This window comes from Thalassophryne amazonica, chromosome 8, assembly GCF_902500255.1.
Source record: "Thalassophryne amazonica chromosome 8, fThaAma1.1, whole genome shotgun sequence".
NCBI classification, from domain to species: Eukaryota; Metazoa; Chordata; class Actinopteri; order Batrachoidiformes; family Batrachoididae; genus Thalassophryne; species Thalassophryne amazonica.
In genome coordinates this window covers 48,461,626-48,484,526 of record NC_047110.1, presented here as the reverse complement: position 1 = coordinate 48,484,526, position 22,901 = coordinate 48,461,626, and the positions used below count along the sequence as shown (strand labels likewise).

Below are 22,901 nucleotides of genomic sequence, written 5' to 3'. Positions count from 1 at the left end.
AAGTTATATTGGTTCGGACATAATTCAGGTTCCCCATGTGGCCCCTTGTAAAAATTCCTTGCCCACCCCTGGTCTAACCTTACCAACCCCCAGAGCGAGCACACAGGTGACAGTAGGAAGGAAAAACTCCCTCTGATAATATTGAGGAAGAAACCTCAGACCGTTTCAGGCAACACCTTTCATTCATATATCTTAGATACCAGGTTGAGAGACAAGTGGCGTCATCATTGAGTGGGAATGCCGTCTCAGGCAGTGAATAAAAAGCCGATGCATGTTGAATCATTGAAGCTTATAGAATAACAGTGATATCCTTCAAGACTTCTCGCTGACATTGCAGCCAAAATATATCCATCAGGACGGACACCAACAAGCCTTCTTTAGCCAAGATCTGACCTCTAGACAAGACTTGAAAACCCTGCATGTGCATTACAAAGAGAGACATGCACAAAGTGCAGTATTTATAGATAAAATCTGTAGTACTCAGTGTTTCTGTGGTGTAGCAGGTGAGGCAGAAGACCAGAGTTTTGAGTTTTTGTGATTATGTTCCATGACAAAATGATTCTTTGTTTTTGCTGCCCCTAAAAAGTACTCAGTTCAAAGATCAGGGCTAGGTTAAGATAGTCTGGACTATGTGAATTAGAAAGGTGCACGTCTGTTTATTTAAAAACATCATTCTTCCGGAATGTTTGACGTTAGAATAGATTCTTCATTATGACATGACCAAATCTGCTAAAACTGCCTGCTGGTTTTTCCCTATAAGATGTTGTACAGACAAGTTTGGCACTTGTTGCCTGGAAGGAAGTAAATCACAAAAGGACTGAGCTTAACTTAACCTAGGTTTTAAATGTTGGAGTAATTTCACTGAGGAGAAAAAAAAAAAAAAGCCTTCAACTGAAAAGTGCAGAAACAGATTGTAAAAATAACCATAATTTCTCATGAAAACTTGACTGAAACATAAGATACAATATCTCAGGTATAGTGCATGTACATAGTTTCCCCTTTAGTAGAGAATAAATGCATGCACGTCCTATTCAAGCAGAAGCAACATTTTATTACACGTCAGAGCAGCGCGTAGTTTCGAGTGGTGTGACATTTGAGCTCCTCTTCAGCTGTGCCCAAAGTTTGACACCTACATGTGGTGGGATAAAACCCTGACCCTCCTGGGATGCTACCGATGGAAGTTGAGCAGCAGGGAGACGTCTGTGTCGCCACCTGCAGGTCAGTTAGATGTCCTGCAGCTCTTTTTGTATGTCCCACAGTGTGTTGGCACTGGCCTGGAGTTGGGCAGCCTCATCATCAGTGAGGGTCATATTGATGACACTGGCCACGCCCCCACCGTTCAGCACACAGGGCAGGCTCAGATACACCTCGTCACTGATCCCATACATGCCCTGTCAATCAAAGGCAGCACAGTGTTAATGAAAGTCACGCATCTCTACAGAGGTCGAGTGCAGCAACAATCCCTAAATATCACCAACAAATTCAGAAAATGTAACTGCACATTAACTTTATTTTAAGATTATGAAAAATGTAGCATGTCTATATACAGTTTCTTAGTTTTGAAGCAGGAATCGCAGGTCATACTGGATTAACAAAGCACCACTGGGGTGGGGAAAAAGTTACGAAAACTGCTTGTTGAGAAAAACAAGTTCACTTGCATTAAACAAACAAAACTCAAATAGTTACTTATGGTGCATCCAGAAAGTATTTACAGTGCTTCACGTTTTCCACATTTGGTTTTGTTACAGCCTTATTCCAAAAATGGACTAAATAATTTTTTTTCCTCCAAATTCACAAAATACCCCATAATGACAATATGAAAAGTTTATTTTTGCAGGTTTATTAAAGACTAAAACAACAACAACACCACACTAAAATCACATCTTTAAAAGTATTCACTTCACTTCATGTGCATCCTGTTTCCACTGATCATCCTTGAGATGTTTCTACAGCTTAATTGGAGTCCACCTGGGGTAAATTCCAGGGTTGGGAGGGTTACTTTAAAAATGTATTCCGATACAGTTACTAGTTACCTGTTGAAAAATGTAGTCAGTAATGTAATCCAAGTACCATAATATTAAAGTAATGTAATTTGATTACTTTTAATTACTTCTGGATTACTCCAATATCAAATATGCTAATACAGACAAAAGAAACTAAATATAAGTAGTCTTGACCACATAGTACAGTTTATTAAGCAAAAATAAAACTGTTTCTTTTACATGGCATGCTCTGTTTTACTTCACATTATGAATTAAGAGCACCCACAATATTGTTTTAAACACACCCAGTGTTCACCTGCTAAATTTTCAACAAAAAATGCCAAACAAATGAAGGATAATGAAAACTCAGGTGGTGTGCGGATGAATTTGTAATTAAAAGTGGCTTGCAGAACAATATACGAACCAAAAAAAAAAAAGTCTGCTACTTGTTCAGTAAACATAAAATTATCTTACTTTAGTCTTTCACATAGCATTCACACCATGTTTAAAATATCAGTCCACTTATTGAACTTTCAAAATAAGAACCAAAGCATAATGAAAACCATTAAGTAAATACTGTCAGTAAGGAGGCGTGATCACCATTTTAATTCCGGGTAAGTTAGTGATTTGCGTGCATAGAAGTTCAAGAAACAGGTGGAATATGCCGGAAAGCTGAGCATGTTGGCAAAGCCACAAACAGAGGAACAAGGGAGACAATATTTCCTTCCATAAGTAAGCGGTTTTGCTTCTTCTTGTCACTTTGTGATATTTGGATGATAAACAGCTGTATGTCTCCTGCCGTACCTGTGTCGCCCGATGACAAGGACCATTAACTCTTCACTTATGTCTAGTTGATATTTTCAACTGCTAGACCAGTGTCTAGTTAAAATACTTTCGTTCGTGATTAAAATTGTTCGACAAGACTGGGGATTTTTTTTTTAATTTGCACCTTAAAATAATGAGATTATAATGACCCGCACTGTGCTGCTCACAGTCACACCCACACATAGAGATGTGTACCCACACCACTGACTTCATGAATGAAACTCGGTCAATAAAGGATAATTGTGTAAAAATATTATATATATATATATGTGTATGTGTGTATTGTAATGGTTTTAGGAGCTGTGCTGCGCTGAACAGCAGCTGCTGCAGCAGGACGCCTCAGCTCAGCAGCTTGAACAGAGCAGATCCAGAGTATGTGTCAGAGTAAGTTTAATACTTTCCTGACATAATTTAATGTTATTTAATTTTACTGGCTCGATATCCAGGTCAAAATGGCATTTTAACACGTATTTTGCGAGCATTTTTCTGAGTGTGTTCAGTTGCGAATCTCCATTGAAAATGCATTAATATCCGGGTACTTCATCAATATTTTGCCCGGTTAGGAGACGTCATGTCGCTGTCCATGAAGGGACGTTTTCGTTTCAAAGAAAAAAATATATTATATACAGATAATATCATGAAATGCATTAAAACTGTAATCCTGCGAACTAATCCCCATTTTTACTAAATATACCTGTAATCTGTAATCCGTCTTTTTTTCTGTAACTGTAGCGGAATACAGTTACCTTTTTTTTGTATCCTAATTACGTAACGCCATTACATGTATTCCGTTACTCCCCAAGCCTGGTAAATTCAATTGACTGGACATTATTTGGAAAGACAAACACCTGTCTACATATAAGGTGCCACAGTTGACGGTGTATGTCAGAGCACAAACCAAGCCTAAAGTCAAAGGAATTGGCTGTACACCTCCAAGAAGGTTGTCTTGAGACACATATCTGAGGAAGGGTACAGAAACATTTCTGCTGCTTTGAAGGTTACAGTAAGTACAGTGGCCTCCATCATCTGTAAATGAAAGAAGTTCGGATGGTGGTGGCAGCATCATGCTGTGGGGATGTTTTTCAGTAGCAGGAACTGGGAGACTAGTCAGGATTGAGGGAAAGTTGAATGCAGCAATGTACAGAGACATCCTGGATGAAAACCTGCTCCAGAGTGCTCTTGACCTCAGACTGGGGCGACTGTTCATCTCTCAGCAAGACAATGATCCTAAACACACAGCCAAGATATCAAAGGAGTGGCTTGAGGAAAACTGTGAATGTCCTTAAGTGGCCCAGGCAGAGACCAGACCTGAATCTGACTGAACATCTCTGGAGAGATCTGAAAATGGCTGTGCACCGACGCTCCCCATCCAACCTGATGGAGCTTGAGAGGTGCTGCAAAGAGGAATGGGCAAAACTGTCCAAAGATAGGTGGCATCATATTCAAGAAGACCTGAGGCTGTAATTACTGTTAAAGGTGTATCAACAAAGTATTGAGGTGTGAATACTTATGTATGTGTTAGTTCTTTGTTGTGTTTTTGTTTAAGTATATGCAAAGATTTCAAAAACTTTTCACACTGTCATTATGGGGCATTTACTTCATTTTGGAATAAGGCTGTAACATAAAATGTGGAGAAACTGAAGCGCTGTGAATACTTTTGGGATGCACGCTAACACAGTTATACTACTACCACCCCCAGTAAAACTTGCCACTACCAATATCAAATAATAGTAATAAGATTTGAATTCCCTTTAGACAAACATTACAAAATATGAATGCAATTTCAAAAACAGAATTGAGGGGTGGGGGATAATAAATATCCCTCTTAACTGGATTTGGCCTTCAGAGTGGTACTTTGAAACCAATATTTCATAGAAAGAGGGTTTGTGTGTCTGGATGAATTAACTGTTTCTGGAAAAGTGTGTTTGTGTCTCACCTTCACCATGGTGGAGACGGGATGAATCCTGTTCATGTTCTTGAGGAGGCTCTCAGTCAGGTCAGCTACACTCAGACCGATGGCCCAGTTGGTGTAACCCTTCAGTCTGATCACCTCATAGGCACTGACAGACACATCAAAGCATAAGATATAGGGGGGGGGGCACAGTCTAGCAAATTTGGGCTATGTGACATCTTTCCACAGAATGTGTTATTCTTTTACATTTTTTTTTATTTTAAATCGGTGTGTTGGCACAGTGGGATGTGTTCAGGCAGACATGCATAAAGGATTTATGTTTGCGTGTTATTTATGAAGCCTTGTTACTAATCAGAGTCCTGCTGCTTTGATCAACATTATAATTGACAATGACTGTAGATGCTGTCATTTTTGTTTTTGTTGTGAACTACAGTACTTTGGCAGAATACTATTACACAGAGGTCAAACACTCAGTAGTTCTGAACTGTGAGCATGAGGACACGCCGACCTGTTCACCACCATTTTGTGAGTCTCCTTCCAGTTCTCACTGTCGCCATCTGTCCCAATGTTTGGGTTTAATGTCTGCAAGCTGACTCCAGCGACGTTTGTTCCGCTCCACACAGGCACTGAAACACACACACACACACACACACACACACACACACACACACACACCACACACACACACACACACACACACACACACACACACACACACACACACACACACACACACACACACACACACACACACACACACACACACACAATAACACTGCTTCCAAAAAAAGCGAAGTTGTCACTGCTTGGGTCTCGCAGATGCTCACCACTGGTGTCTCCGTGTTCTCCCAGGATCCAGCCGTTGAAGCTGCTGGGGTGGATTCCCAGTCTGTCAGCCATCAGGAAGCGGAACCGTGCAGAATCCAAGTTGGTGCCGCTGCCGATCACGCGGTGCATGGGAAGGCCGCTCAGTTTCCAAGTGACATAAGTCAACACATCAACTGTTGGAAAGTGTCAGAGCTGTTTGGATGTAAAAGGAAAGACGGGGGATGGATGCGTTGTGTGTAACAGCACCTGGGTTAGAAACTACAATGATGATGCAGTCTGGGCTGTATCTGACGATCTGCGGAATGATGTGCTTGAAGATGTTGACGTTTCTCTGCACAAGGTTCAGCCGGCTCTCCCCCTCCTGCTGACGCACTCCGGCTGTCACCACCACGATACGGGAGTTAGCTGTAACAGAATAATCTGACAGACATGGGGACGCAGGACGTCAGTCAGAGCTGGGGGTGCTGAGAGAGTCTAGGCCAGGGGTGGGCAATCATGTGCCATGAAGGGCCGAGACACTGCAGGTTTTCCTTACAACCAGTCACCTCAGCAGGTAATTCCATTAATGATCAGGTGTCTATGTTCAGGGGAGAAGCCCATCAGCAATCCACCTGCTGAGGTGATTGGTTGCAAGGAAAACCTGCAGTGTCTCTGCCCTCGCTGCCCACCCCTGGTCTAGGCAATATGACAACACCATATTTAATGCTGCACAGCAACATTTGTAGTTTTGGTGCAGTTTACTTTCGCCTGGTAAACCAGACACCTTCACTGTGCAGATAAATTTGCCAATTCTCAAACTCACTGTCCACACACCTTTGTCTGCCACTATTTTAGGCGTTTTGAGGAAGAGGCTGCCATGCTGCAGGTCCATCATCTCTCCTTTCAGCTTGTCCTCGATCACATCCACCAGGGCCAGCTCATCAGCCATCTCCTGAACACACACACACACACACACACACACACACACACACACACACACACACACACACACACACACACACACACACACACACACACACACACACACACACACACACACACACACACACGTGTTGCTTACAAATGTCTTCACACAAAAACAGTTTATATGTGTGTTTCTTTGTTTCGTCTTTTTAGGGCCATATTAAATCAAAATCAAATCAAATCAATTTTATTTATATAGCGCCAAATCACAACAAACAGTTGCCCCAAGGCGCTTCATATTGCAAGGCAAAGCCATACAATAATTACAGAAAAACCCCAACTGTCAAAATGACCCCCTGTGAGCAAGCACTTGGCGACAGTGGGAAGGAAAAACTCCCTTTTAACAGGAAGAAACCTCCAGCAGAACCAGGCTCAGGGAGGGGCAGTCTTCTGCTGGGACTGGTTGGGGCTGAGGGAGAGAACCAGGAAAAAGACATGCTGTGGAGGGGAGCAGAGATCAATCACTAATGATTAAATGCAGAGTGGTGCATACAGAGCAAAAAGAGAAAGAAACACTCAGTGCATCATGGGAAACCCCCAGCAGTCTAAGTCTATAGCAGCATAACTAAGCGATGGTTCAGGGTCACCTGATCCAGCCCTAACTATAAGCTTTAGCAAAAAGGAAAGTTTTAAGCCTAATCTTAAAAGTAGAGAGGGTGTCTGTCTCCCTGATCTGAATTGGGAGCTGGTTCCACAGGAGAGGAGCCTGAAAGCTGAAGGCTCTGCCTCCCATTCTACTCTTACAAACCCTAGGAACTACAAGTAAGCCTGCAGTCAGAGTGAAGCGCTCTATTGGGGTGATATGGTACTATGAGGTCCCTAAGATAAGATGGGACCTGATTATTCAAAACCTTATAAGTAAGAAGAAGAATTTTAAATTATATTCTAGAATTAACAGGAAGCCAGTGAAGAGAGGCCAATATGGGTGAGATATGCTCTCTCCTTCTAGTCCCTGTCAGTACTCAAGCTGCAGCATTTTGAATTAACTGAAGGCTTTTCAGTTCATATTACACACCGACTGCATGTCATAGCATCATTACTCTGGCAACCTGAGGCCACACCTACAATGATATTCATTATTTCCTATGATGCATCAGTGTACGCAAGCCCAAATACATTGTGTCACATTTCTTTTCCAAAGTCCAAATATCTGACATACAGGTTTAATAAGTTTATGGACATTTAAAAAGCAGCTTCAAAGCCGTTAATGTTTGATTTAGAAACAGTTTACAGTTGTGTCAAAACTAGCTGGTGAAATCAGCTTTATCACAGGCTTAGGGTTGTTTTGAAACCAGCTCAAAATGAAAAACTGTCACCCTGAGAGTAACCCATATCTTGCCAAAAGGTGAACAACAAACTACCACGAGGACCAAGCACCACGAAGAGGGACTGGTGGGCATGGGAATGTACTACTATATTTATGCAAAATTTGGATGCATAAAAGCAAAAATTGTGATCAGCAAAGTTTTTTTTTTTTTTTTTGGTGATTGTAGTGTTCGACCTTCCTGTGACTTTGACGTTAACTTTTTTGTTAACTTTAATTTGGTGTAGTACATAACATGTTTTACTTAAATCAGAAATTTGACCTACTTGACCTAGCTCACGTTTGACCTCAAGGTAAACCTTGAAGGTCAAGGTCGGTCGCTTATCCCAGGTAATGGCTTATGGGCAATTCCAGTCACTTTTTTCATGCCAAATTTAGAGGTAAACTTTCAAAAATTGCAACCAGGAAAGTTGTTTTGTTGAATTTAGTGTTTGACCTTCATCCTTTAGTGTGCCGGAAGGTATGTCAATGGGACTGCTATGTGAACTTATAAGAGTCTGCAATGAATGATGATTTACACGCTTTGTCACACCCTTAAAAAAAAACCCACAACAACAATTGTAGGTTATATTGTGATGATGTCATCAAATGTCATAACCTAAAACCTTTGATATATTCTGGATCCTCTCATTACACCCTTTAATTTTGTGTATTACACAAAATGTTTTACTGTAATCTCAAGTTTGACCTAATTTAGGTGACCTTTGACCTCAAGCAAAACCCTGAAGGGCAAGGTCAATCACTTATCCCAGGTAATGCTTATGGGCAAGGCCTATTCCTATGTTCATGCCAATTTTTTGAGGCAAAATTTCAAAAATTGCGACCAGGGAAATTTTTTGTTGAATTGAGTGTTTGACCTTGACCCTTTTGTGTGCTGAAAGGTACCTTGCTAGGGCTCCTATATGTGAAGTTGCAACAGTCTGCAATGTAAACTGTGCTGCACAGCGAGTTAAAGGTGAAAAATGCAATGATTACAAAAAAAAAACTTTGACAAAATATGGTGCACTGTCTAACTCTAAAGGTCAGGTTACCAAGAAATCAAGGTGACAAACAGTTGCAGTTCGAGTGTGCCCAGCTTGTGGCTACTGTGCACAATGTTTAATGATACATTAAGGACAGAGAAACCTGCTGGCATGTGCCCACCATCCTGGATTATTTTTTGTTTGCACGAGCAACCAATGTCACGCTGCCTTCACTTGGACCGGCATTTGCCGTGTCACGTCACTTAGTAGTCACAAAATAGGCTACGCATTCATTTTGGCTCCAGTAGCTGGCAAGATAGAGACCACTTGTCTCATGTTGCTGTAGCGCACGTGAGCACACGCACACAGATTGAAAATGAACCACATCTGGTCACTTTGCCACTGTTGCGTGCAAAACATTTGACCAAAGAGTAAAGCCCACAGCGCAAAAGCATTTGGGGAGCATCAAACTCCACCTCACTATTCACGTGGCACATAATGGCAGCGCATTTAATGAATTAGTTCTGGGTGTAGGAGGATTTAAACTGATCAGATTATCATCTGTCATTCCCTTTACATTGCAAGTGGGTCTGGACAGCATCTAGTGCATTGTTGTTTAACATGGTGAACTGGATTCCAATATCAAGTTCACATGTGAGGATGCCAGAAACAACCATTTAGCCTTCTTGGACTGTGATGTTACGATTGGAGAGAACAGGCAGCTCCAGACAGGGGTTTACAAAAAACCCACTCACACTGACCAATATCTGCTCTTTGGCTCAAACCACCCCCTTGAACACAAGCTCGACGTGATCAGGACTCTTCAACACAGAGCCCTACAGGTGCCCATAACTGCAGAGGGAAGGGCTAAAGAACAACAACTTGTATGGAAAGCCCTCACAGTATGTGGGTACCCACGATGGTCCCTGGACAAAGTGCAGAAGTCCCAGAAAACAAAGAGACCAGATAGACAGGAGACGGAGACAAGAAGAAGAGGAGTGTCTCTCCCTTATTTAGCAGGAGTAGGGGAAAAACTACAGAGGATCTTCAGACAGCACAAAATCCCAGTTTACTTTAAACCGGTTAACACCTTGAGACAAAAATTAGTTCACCCTAAGGACAGGATCCCTAGTTACAAACAGAGCAATGTAGTGTATTCTATCAGATGTCAGGAAAACTGTAATGAACACTACATAGGTGAGACTAAGCAACCTTTACACAAAAGGCTATACCAGCACCGCAGAGAGGGCGCCAGTGGACCTCAGTCTGCAGTTCATCTCCACCTTAAAGACACTAACCACACGTTTGAGGACAAGGAAGTTAAAATCTTAGCCAGAGAGAAGAAATGGTTTGAGAGAGGGGTCAAAGAGGCATTCTATGTGAAACAGTTGAAACCCAGCCTTAACTGGGGAGGGGGTCTGAGACACGCTTTGTCCCCTGTTTACAATGGGGTACTCAGGTCAAAGCATTTTCAGTCTTTTGTTCATGGTAATGAGTCATTCACATCATCAGGAGAGTCGTCAAGGGAGCCATCAGGAGAGGCTTCCGTCCCATCATTAGGAGGGACAGCTGCCCTGTCATTAGGAGGGTGCTAACTAGAGCACAATAGGTGCTAATTAGAGCTATTGTTTAGTCACCAGCCTATAGCAGTCTGCCTCTCGGTAGGAGGGGTCTGGTCAGGTTTAAAACTCCAGCTTTTGTGGCTTCTGTTTATTCTTCTCTACAAGAGTCAAGACAGAAGTCAGACTACCAGAGCAAGAATTTTAGCTGAGGAAGCTTCTGCAATTTGAAGCGAAACATCCTCGCGTCAAGCAACCCAGTCCAGTCGAAGATTCAAGCTTCTCTAATATGGTGAACTAAAGTGCAAGGTTTTCTGGTGAGGAAGTAACTTCTTGGAACTAGTGCGTGAGAGCATCATTTAATGGAGCAAGTTACTCCATTAAATGATGCTCTCATTCCATCGCGGTGGAAGACTGTTGCTCCGAGCAACAGTCTTCCACCGCTGCTTCCTGTGGTGAGGCATTTAAGCACCTCCTCCTTTGCATAAATAACAGAAAAACTCTTGAACAGATTTTGTTTGGCAATGGTATAATCTTTGTTGCCTCATGGTAGCAATGCACCTGCACGGTCTCTGACTGACCACATCTCATTTTAAGACAAATATGCCCAGCAACAACAATGACAAATGTCATAGTAACACTTGCACGGTGAGGAAGATGAGCTGCAATATGAGTTAAAGTGGCTTAAAAATGATTTAAATCAGTTCATTGTCAATTGTTAAATGGGTCAAAACATTTCTCACTTTACGTCAAGATTGTTTTGCTACAGTCACAGACCAGATGACTCGACATTTTTCTGCAATTAAAAGGCATCTGAGGTGCAACACACACCCACAAAATACTGCACTGAAATATTACAATATATAATAATTTCAAGCTTTAGGAAGAGTTTCACATCATGTATAGGGAAGGTGCCGCCATTTTTGGTCATGAGATTGATCTGTTCCCAATGTGATTTCCAACTCAGTTGGAGCAACAGTTTTCATATGAATTAAGAATAGGATATTGGATTGGGGGGGGGGGGGGGGGGGGGATCCTACCAGGAGATGTTAAATGTCAGTGCCAAGTAGCAGTATTTTCAAAAACTTGCAGGGATCAGTAACAAGTACCATGTGACCTGAACATGCTCGAGCATGGATGAAAGACCAACACATTACCCCCTCTTACATACCTAGACATTTTTGTCTTACACTTTCACTCTATACCCACTTATTCCATTTAAGGGTGGCAGGGTAGCCTATCCCAACGGTCATAGGATGAGAGGTAGGGAACACCCTGCACAGAATGCCAGTCTACCGCAGGGCCACATATCAATCAATCAATCAATTTTTTTTTATATAGCGCCAAATCACAACAAACAGTTGCCCCAAGGCGCTTTATATTGTAAGGCAAGGCCATACAATAATTATGTAAAACCCCAACGGTCAAAACGACCCCCTGTGAGCAAGCACTTGGCTACAGTGGGAAGGAAAAACTCCCTTTTAACAGGAAGAAACCTCCAGCAGAACCAGGCTCAGGGAGGGGCAGTCTTCTGCTGGGACTGGTTGGGGCTGAGGGAGAGAACCAGGAAAAAGACATGCTGTGGAGGGGAGCAGAGATCGATCACTAATGATTAAATGCAGAGTGGTGCATACAGAGCAAAAAGAGAAAGAAACAGTGCATCATGGGAACCCTCCAGCAGTCTAAGTCTATAGCAGCATAACTAAGGGATGGTTCAGGGTCACCTGATCCAGCCCTAACTATAAGCTTTAGCAAAAAGGAAAGTTTTAAGCCTAATCTTAAAAGTAGAGAGGGTGTCTGTCTCCCTGATCTGAATTGGGAGCTGGTTCCACAGGAGAGGAGCCTGAAAGCTGAAGGCTCTGCCTCCCATTCTACTCTTACAAACCCTAGGAACTACAAGTAAGCCTGCAGTCTGAGAGCGAAGCGCTCTATTGGGGTGATATGGTACTACGAGGTCCCTAAGATAAGATGGGACCTGATTATTCAAAACCTTATAAGTAAGAAGAAGAATTTTAAATTCTATTCTAGAATTAACAGGAAGCCAATGAAGAGAGGCCAATATGGGTGAGATATGCTCTCTCCTTCTAGTCCCCGTTAGTACTCTAGCTGCAGCATTTTGAATTAACTGAAGGCTTTTCAGGGAACTTTTAGGACAACCTGATAATAATGAATTACAATAGTCCAGCCTAGAGGAAATAAATGCATGAATTAGTTTTTCAGCATCACTCTGAGACAAGACCTTTCTAATTTTAGAGATATTGCGTAAATGCAAAAAAGCAGTCCTACATATTTGTTTAATATGCGCTTTGAATGACATATCCTGATCAAAAATGACTCCAAGATTTCTCACAGTATTACTAGAGGTCAGGGTAATGCCATCCAGAGTAAGGATCTGGTTAGACACCATGTTTCTAAGATTTGTGGGGCCAAGTACAATAACTTCAGTTTTATCTGAGTTTAAAAGCAGGAAATTAGAGGTCATCCATGTCTTTATGTCTGTAAGATAATCCTGCAGTTTAGCTAATTGGTGTGTGTCCTCTGGCTTCATGGATAGATAAAGCTGGGTATCATCTGCGTAACAATGAAAATTTAAGCAATACCGTCTAATAATACTGCCTAAGGGAAGCATGTATAAAGTGAATAAAATTGGTCCTAGCACAGAACCTTGTGGAACTCCATAATTAACCTTAGTCTGTGAAGAAGATTCCCCATTTACATGAACAAATTGTAATCTATTAGACAAATATGATTCAAACCACCGCAGCGCAGTGCCTTTAATACCTATGGCATGCTCTAATCTCTGTAATAAAATTTTATGGTCAACAGTATCAAAAGCAGCACTGAGGTCTAACAGAACAAGCACAGAGATAAGTCCACTGTCTGAGGCCATAAGAAGATCATTTGTAACCTTCACTAATGCTGTTTCTGTACTATGATGAATTCTAAAACCTGACTGAAACTTTTCAAATAGACCATTCCTCTGCAGATGATCAGTTAGCTGTTTTACAACTACCCTTTCAAGAATTTTTGAGAGAAAAGGAAGGTTGGAGATTGGCCTATAATTAGCTAAGATAGCTGGGTCAAGTGATGGCTTTTTAAGTAATGGTTTAATTACTGCCACCTTAAAAGCCTGTGGTACATAGCCAACTAATAAAGATAGATTGATCATATTTAAGATCGAAGCATTAAATAATGGTAGGGCTTCCTTGAGCAGCCTGGTAGGAATGGGGTCTAATAGACATGTTGATGGTTTGGATGAAGTAACTAATGAAAATAACTCAGACAGAACAATCTGAGAGAAAGAGTCTAACCAAATACCGGCATCACTGAAAGCAGCCAAAGATAACGATACGTCTTTGGGATGGTTATGAGTAATTTTTTCTCTAATAGTTAAAATTTTGTTAGCAAAGTCATGAAGTCATTACTAGTTAAAGTTAATGGAATACTCAGCTCAATAGAGCTCTGACTCTTTGTCAGCCTGGCTACAGTGCTGAAAAGAAACCTGGGGTTGTTCTTATTTTCTTCAATTAGTAATGAGTAGAAAGATGTCCTAGCTTTATGGAGGGCTTTCTTATAGAGCAACAGACTCTTTTTCCAGGCTAAATGAAGATCTTCTAAATTAGTGAGATGCCATTTCCTCTCCAACTTACGGGTTATCTGCTTTAAGCTGCGAGTTTGTGAGTTATACCACGGAGTCAGGCACTTCTGATTTAAAGCTCTCTTTTTCAGAGGAGCTACAGCATCCAAAGTTGTCTTCAATGAGGATGTAAAACTATTGACGAGATACTCTATCTCACTTACAGAGTTTAGGTAGCTACTCTGCACTGTGTTGGTATATGGCATTAGAGAACATAAAGAAGGAATCATATCCTTAAACCTAGTTACAGCGCTTTCTGAAAGACTTCTAGTGTAATGAAACTTATTCCCCACTGCTGGGTAGTCCATCAGAGTAAATGTAAATGTTATTAAGAAATGATCAGACAGAAGGGAGTTTTCAGGGAATACTGTTAAGTCTTCTATTTCCATACCATAAGTCAGAACAAGATCTAAGATATGATTAAAGTGGTGGGTGGACTCATTTACATTTTGAGCAAAGCCAATAGAGTCTAATAATAGATTAAATGCAGTGTTGAGGCTGTCATTCTCAGCATCTGTGTGGATGTTAAAATCACCCACTATAATTATCTTATCTGAGCTAAGCACTAAGTCAGACAAAAGGTCTGAAAATTCACAGAGAAACTCACAGTAACGACCAGGTGGACGATAGATAATAACAAATAAAACTGGTTTTTGGGACTTCCAATTTGGATGGACAAGACTAAGAGTCAAGCTTTCAAATGAATTAAAGCTCTGTCTGGGTTTTTGATTAATTAATAAGCTGGAATGGAAGATTGCTGCTAATCCTCCGCCTCGGCCCGTGCTACGAGCATTCTGACAGTTAGTGTGACTCGGGGGTGTTGACTCATTTAAACTAACATATTCATCATGCTGTAACCAGGTTTCTGTAAGGCAGAATAAATCAATATGTTGATCAATTATTATATCATTTACCAACAGGGACTTAGAAGAGAGAGACCTAATGTTTAATAGACCACATTTAACTGTTTTAGTCTGTGGTGCAGTTGAAGGTGCTATATTATTTTTTCTTTTTGAATTTTTATGCTTAAATAGATTTTTACTGGTTATTGGTGGTCTGGGAGCAGGCACCGTCTCTACGGGGATGGGGTAATGAGGGGATGGCAGGGGGAGAGAAGCTGCAGAGAGGTGTGTAAGACTACAAATGTCATATATAAATGTCTACATATAGACAAACACATTCACACCTACGGTCTGTTTGGGGCTACCAGTTTGTATAACTTGTTTTTGGAAGTAGGAAAGAAGCTGGAGAAATGGGCCAAGGGTGGGGAAGCAGTGAGTAAACAATCACAGGACCTTCTTGCTGTGAGCCATGTGTGCTAACCACCTAGCCACCATGTTGCCAGGTTCAACCTTGCAATAGTTTAAAAACAATAAAAATCACCACAAGCTCATGAACAGCAGCTGGGTGAAAAATGTTCTTGTAAACAACAGTTACATGACAGGAAGAGAATATGCAACTAAGTCTGGGGGCTCTTGTCAGTATGTATGGCAGGTGTATTGCAGGTGAAAGGTAACCCATCTGTTGAAGATAAGAATGCATACAACCACTGCACAAAGGTTGGCCACTGGCACAAACAAATTACCCACTAATGCATCACAGTATGGCCTTTCTGTGTAGAGTTTGCATATACTTCCTGTGGGTTCCCTCTGGGTGCGTCAACTTCCTCCTACATCCAGAGACATGCAAGTTAGGTGAATTGGAAACTTTAAATTGCCCGTAGGTGTGAATGTATTTGTGGCCCTGTGCCAGACTGGCGTCCTGTCCAGAGTGTACCCTGCCTCTTGCCCTATGACTGCTGGGATAGGCTCCAACACCTCTGTGACTCTTAACTAGAGTAAGTAGGTATAGAAAATGGTTGGAAGGCATCACAGTACGGTGTCAACTCAGCAAGCTGAAGTGGTTGCAGATATCCAGAAAATGTCTTTCAGACCATAACTACGCAGTTTCATGATGTGTGTGATTTCATAGCAGTCATACCTTTAATTACAGATTTATTGATTGCTATAAGCTTTGATCTCCTTTCTAGCATTACTGCTTGAGGATTTCTCCTGGAAAAATGCTTATCTAATTATTTTTTAATGACCTTGACCGATTTGCTCCAATAAAATTAATCTAGGAAAAGCTACCCAATGAGTATTCCGACCAAGTTCACTGTAAACTGCTCATCTGTGTCCAAGTCATTTTATACATACATTCAGACAAGTGATTAGAATAAATATTCTGCTGCACCGACATGCAGGATAAACTGACACAAAAAATGATGGCACAGCCTTATCACAAATTATGTGTGTTTATGTGCTTGCCTGCATATCCCAAAAACAGACAGGTGTGCTGATAACAGCATCATAACAACCTGGCTGCTGAAATAAGCCTTAAATCTGAAAATTAACATTTCGTTGTGCAGCTTCAGAATAAAGCCAGTGAACATTGAAGAGAAGATGCAGATCAAGAGATCAGTAATCTGTGTCAGTCTCACATACTCTGTTGTGGATCTTGTGCAGATTATCTCATCAGGACCCAAACCCAGCGTGTCTCTTACCCTGAGGAGGATGCTGACAGCACAGGCCATGCCGACCTGGCCTACACCCACCACAGTCACCTTGTTCCTGGGAGGTTCAGCAGGACCGCTGACCAGTGGTGTGATCAGCTTTTGCAGAACTGAGGCCATTTTCAGTGCTGAATTAAAAAAAAAAAAAAAAAAAGATAGTGTTTCTGAACAGTCAAAATATAGATTAGTGACAAACATGCCTGCATCCTCACACATCATAAATGCTCAGTCCCAAACACCACCACTCAGCTGCAGAAATACTTGCTTTGTTCAGCGATGCTCCGAGCTGCGATGTATAAATACCACCACGTGATCAGCATGGCAAACTGAAATAACCCCTAAGATGCGTTTCTACAGAAATCTGTGACCCCTGCATTAACGGCTCCTCCCACATACGCTCCTTTTGTGCTCGACAGTCCCAGCCAGCAGCAGATGTCAGCTTCAGGACAAAGCCCATGTGATGTGACTGGCAAGGCGGGTGCTGTGCAGAGCTCCGCCCTCCTCTATAAATGGAGGACAGGACATTATAATCGGATGGCATGTTGGACATACCGTGGGTAGTTAAAGGAGTTACTGTAATCCATTAACGCCTCCTCCATCTGCTGCACTTGTGCTTGAGACAGAATCTTATCTTATATCCCATATTATGTTTCAAAAATAAGAAATTATGTCCAGAAGTATTACAGCAATTCCATCTCTGTTCTATGTGCAACAAAATGCATTAGTTCTTCGAACCCTGTGGAGGATAATAAGAATTGTTTTTTAATAAACAGTGGCTATTGAATACCACATTAAATATTTGGCCTTTTCATATGAAAATCATGAAATTATAGCACATCTTTTATCTACCAGCTAATAGTTATATATTTAACAAAGGTCACAAGCTGTCAAATTCTACAGGCCCATCTTATATAAACCCCAAGACTCACTGGTACTTATCGCTGGGTTCTGTAACCTGAATTGGATGACATTCTAGGACTTCCCCTGGTCGACACCAGCCCATCACAGGCTGGCACCTATTTACAGCTGGATGGACTGGGACAGTAGTATAATGAGGTAGTGTGACCAAGAAAAGAACCCAGGTCTGCATATTGATAACCCAACTCCTATCCCAAAGAGCTACCTGCCCTGCAGTCTGTCATAGTAAACCATGAAAAGATGTAAGTGTATGCATTTGTAAACAACTAGCTGTGGCAATGAAAGAAAGTTATCTCAAACTACATGCAATTTAACACCTGCTCCTAATTCCCATTAACCATCCAGCAGACAGTACTGTTCAGCAGGTGGCAGAGAGATATATTAGTACACCAGCCAAACATGGGAAACTAGTCTAGAATTGTTTTTGGTGGCATTTTCTTGTTAATGCACAGCATCTGTTCTGGATCATTCAATCATCCTAAAACAAAGATGTGGGTGGATGCTAATGTCAATCTATAATATTAAGGTTATTTTCAAAGCCATAAAGGTCAAAACCCCAATTTTTTAAATTTCACTATACATTTTGCAGGCTGAAATGGATAATTACCTTCAGAAAAAAAAACACTAACAAAAAAAGTTATGAATGTTTTAAATCAAAATTGTGGTAAGTTTGAAGCCTTAGACTCTGTAGGAGGCCTTTTTATGCTGCCACCTAGTCCAATCTTGTCACGTGATGACATGCATGTTCTTGGTATTCCAAGTTATTTGCAGCCGTTTCTAAAACCCCCAAAATGCAATTAATTTTATAATTATTGTTTTGTTCCAGTTAAAAGGTATGTAGTCCTGTTGCTAGCATATACTATCTGTACAAACAACATGAAGCTTGCCTATTTGCGTTATGATCAGTGGAAGTATAACTAAATGGTAAAAGGACTGCATTTATATAGCGCTTTCCCATCTGCATCAGACACTCAAAGCGCTTTACACTAATGCCTCGCATTCACCCCGATGTCAGGCTGCTGCCATGCAAGGCAGCCCACTACACACTGGGAGCAACTAGGGGCTTAAGGACCTTGCCCAACGGCCCTTAGCGATTTTTCCAGTCAGGCTGGGATTTGAACAGAGGATCCTCTGGTCTCAAGCCCAACGCTTTAACACCTAGACCATCACCTCCCCATAACCATGTTTCATTTTATTTCTTTGCAGGCATGTACAGTAGAAGTATTCCACAGAGTAGGTAATTATAGCAATGGATCCTGTAGCAATTGTAAAGCGGAGTTACGTCAGGAAGGGCATCCGGCGTAAAACTTGTGCCAATTACCAATGCAGATCTGGCTGTTATCTACTGTGGTGACCCCGAACAAAACCAGGAGCAGCCGAATGAACAACATGTTATTCCTTGTTAAAGTACAAATGATTAAGAACAGAAATGCGTACATTTTAGTGTTTACATTTATATGTACAGTTAACAGTTTATGTAAGATTATGTTGAACATAACATAACATGAAAGGTTATGTTAATCTTAAGGTCGTGCTTCATATGTTTCCTGGTGGCTTTTATATATAATTTTTTTATTTTTATTTTTAATAACAGACATTTTTACCTATTTTGACCTTGAACATCAAAATTGAGTGTAGCATCCACCCACATTATTTTCTTCACTTCATTACTAATTGATCTGGTATGGATGTCTAGCATTAACATTCAAAGGCCATCACATGTTGGCTGGAAGGGAGGAATAATTCTTTGGTAAACCACCAGCAGTCATCTTCAGACTCTTCTTTTCATACTTTAAGATTGGCACACCTAATTTTGTTCCCTTTGAAGATTAATTTTTCCCAGGGGCCTCCTCCCAGTTGGATTTTCCCAAGGGATGACCAAGGGGCATAATCACCAGATGTCCCAACGACCTGAGCTGGTTCCTTTTGATGAATAGTGCTGCTGCTTCTTTGCACAGTTCCTCCCAGATAATTTGAGCTTCTCACCCTGTCCTGGAGTATAAGTCCAGATACACCATGAAGGAATTTCATATCCGTCACTTGTATCCATAGCCTTCTTCTTTAGGTCATTACCCAAAGTTCATAGCTATAGACGAGGCTAGAAGTGCAAGCAGAGAGTCTGGCCTTCTGGCTCAGGTCTTTCTTCACTACGACTGTCTGGTACAGCATCCGAAAGACACCAAATGCAATCCCAATCAGTCCATCGATCTCACAGTCCAACTTACTCCCCACTTATGAACAAGACAGATATTTAAACAACTTCACTTGGGGCAATAACTCTCCCCTCACCCAGAGAGGACAAGCCACTCTTTTCTGACAGAGCATCATGGTCTCAGATATGGAGGTCCTGATCCTCATCCCAGTTGCTTCACACTTTGCTTCAAACCTGCCCAGTGCAAATCGGCAGTCACTGTCTGATGAAGCCAATGGCACCACATCCTTCAGAAAAAGCAGAGATGTAATTCTGAGGTCACCAAACTGGACACCCTCCAATCTCTGACTGCGCCTTGAAATCCTGTCCATGAACATCACAGACAGGATTATTGACAAGCCCTGGTGAAGTCCAACCCCCACCCAGGAACAGGTCTAATGTAATGCTGAGAATGTGAACACAGCTCCTACTGCCTCATGCATTGCAGCAGTTCCATACCCCATATTCAAGCAGCACGCCCACACAAGACACCTCGAGGGAGCCAGTTGCACGCCTTTAGATTGGTTGGTCTACAAAGGTGACTTGAGGAAAATATGACTGTTACAGAATTTTCTGTTTCTCAACTGAGGCGCCAGAGGTCTCTGGACTGTGGACCAGCCATGGCAGGTTAAACCAGTTCTGAGTGCTCAACAGTCACCTTTCCCCTATGGGCAAATTCTGTTTTTGGCATGAGTTGGAATAATTTCTTTGCATTTCTGTGAAGTCAGATGACGTAGTCAACTCTCAAAGCAGTTTGATACTGTAACCAAGGCGGCTTTTCTTTTTCCATTTGGTTTTCCTATGGAAACCAGGCATTTGTTGTAGATGTCCCTGCTTCCCATTTCACCTGGAAATTAGAATGCAGTCTGACCTCTGCTGTCACATTGTACTTGATATCTTTCTGGCAGTTCTTGATATCTTTCTGGCATAAGCATTGGAAAGGTTCTCTGCCAATGGCACAGTCGGGTCAATAATAATAATTATAATAATTTATTAATTTATATAGCGCCAAATCACGACTAATCGCCTCAAGGCACTTCACAAGCATTTAAAAGCAGAATAAAATTAAGATTAAAATACAATAAAAAAATGTAACCATAAAAATTAAAAGAAGTAAAATAAATAAAACATATATATATATATATATATATATATATATATATATATATATATATATATATATATATATATATATATATATATATATATATAAAAGACAATAAAATACTAATGATAAAACAGGGAGAAGAGATGTGTCTTCAACCTGGCTTTAAAAGTCTCCACAGAGTCAGACTGTTGTATTTGTGCAGGCAGATCATTCCACAGAGCTGGAGCGCGGTGATGAAAAGCTCTGTAACCCGCTGACCTTTTCTTCACCCTCGGGACACACAATAGTCCTGCACCCTGTGAATGCAGAGCCCTTGCCGGCACATAGGACTCAACCAGGCTGGCCAGATAGGGGGGTGCCAGTCCGTGAAAAATTTTATAGGCCAATAGTAATACCTTAAAATCCGATCTCAAGGAGACCTGAAGCCAGTGAAGGGATTCCAGAACCGGGTAATATGCTCAAACCTTCTGCTTCGCGTCAGAAGTCTGGCAGCAGCATTTTGAACCAGCTGAAGACCCCTGATGCTGGACTGTGGTAAACCAGAAAACAAAGCATTACAGTAGTCCAATCTAGAAGAGACAAACGCATGAATCAGAGTCTCAGCATCAGCCATAGACAGAATGGGATGAATCTTTGCTATATTTCTTAAATGAAAGAAAGCAGTCCTCGTAATGTCCCTAATGTGGAGGTCAAAGTACAACGTAGGATCAAAAATTACCCCAAGGTTCCTCACTTTGTCAGTATGATGTATAACACATGAACCTAGGCTAAGCGCCAGCTGATCAAATTGATGCCGATGTCTTGCTGGTCTTATCAGAGTTCAAAAGTAGAAACTTGCTAGACATCCAACTTCTCACTGCTGCGAGACAATCCTGTAAAGATTTTATGTGGACAGGTTTTCCAGCAGCTATCGGCATATACAACTGAGTATCATCAGCATAGCAATGAAAAGCAACCCCAAAACGCCGCAAAATGTTCCCAAGGGGTGCCATATACAGGGAAAAAAGCAGGGGACCCAGAACGGATCCCTGCGGAACCCCAAACTTCATGCCCTTAAAGTCAGAGGTAGTGTCGTTGCACAAAACACAGTGAGAACGACCAGACAAATAAGACGTCAGCCACGCAAGAGCAGTTCCAGTAATCCCGAAACAGTTTTCTAGCCTATCAAGTAGAATATGATGATCAACTGTGTCAAACGCAGCACTGAGATCCAACAACACCAATACTGTAGTAGTATCCGAGTCCATTGCTCGCAGAAGATCATGAACTACTTTAATAAGTGCTGTTTCTGTGGAGTGACGTCTTCTAAAAGCAGACTGCAGTGGCTCAAAAAGGTCATTCTCAGTAAGATAGTCCACAAGCTGCCGTGAAACCACCTTTTCCAGAATTTTAGAGCAGAATGATAGATTTGATATCGGCCTATAATTTTTCAATACACCAGGATCAAGATTAGATTTCTTGAATAGTGGTTTAACCACGGCAGATTTAAAACAATTTGGAACAGATCCAAAGTTTAAAGAAAGGGTCCAGCACAGTCGGCCCAAGAATGGGCCAAAGATCCTTAAACAATTTTGTTGTTATAGGATCAAATAAACAGATTGTGCTTCTAGTAGACATCACGAGTTTTGTCAGCACACCTTGTGAGATACTGTTAAAATCCGTGAATCTAGGTAGCACCTCAGTAATTTATCAATAATGAAATGTTCAATAATGCTCAATAATGATTACATTCTTTATGGCAATTGAGTAGATGGTAAAGTTAGGCAGTTTAGCAGTTTCAGCCATTTGTGTTGGGAACACTATTGGCATGTGCATTAGAAACATCCAGTCTGTAGTTTTCTTGACCAACAAAGTTGTGAGGGTTAAAAAAAACAAAACAACAAAAAAACTCAGTTGTATCAATCCTCACCAAATTTTAACACTTGTCGTCATTATATGCTCTTATTTGGAGATTTACAAGATAATTGCATGTACAGGTTTTTTGAGTCATGTTAATCTGGGGTGTATGAACTTGTATGTCTATTTCAATACACACCTACAGACCTTTTCAAACCAAATAATCCCCCCCATGTCTTACACGCACTCAATTGAAGCATTTTAAAGGCTATAATCTAAAGTTGGTTAGATGTCTTGAACCTAGT

At 41.2% G+C, this 22,901-nt stretch overlaps 1 protein-coding gene across 1 annotated transcript; it reads right to left on the bottom strand.

The window, feature by feature from the left end:
- Positions 1-1,188: 1,188 nt before the first annotated feature.
- Positions 1,189-17,040, bottom strand: ldhbb (lactate dehydrogenase Bb). The gene is made up of 8 exons (XM_034176141.1): positions 16,809-17,040; positions 16,535-16,671; positions 6,361-6,478; positions 5,794-5,967; positions 5,547-5,720; positions 5,228-5,345; positions 4,744-4,867; positions 1,189-1,391 (listed from the first exon to the last, which is right to left on the bottom strand). The coding sequence occupies exons 1-8, from the start codon at positions 16,861-16,863 to the stop codon at positions 1,224-1,226; spliced, it is 1,068 nt and encodes a 355-aa protein (XP_034032032.1). The 5' UTR covers positions 16,864-17,040; the 3' UTR covers positions 1,189-1,223.
- Positions 17,041-22,901: the final 5,861 nt, after the last annotated feature.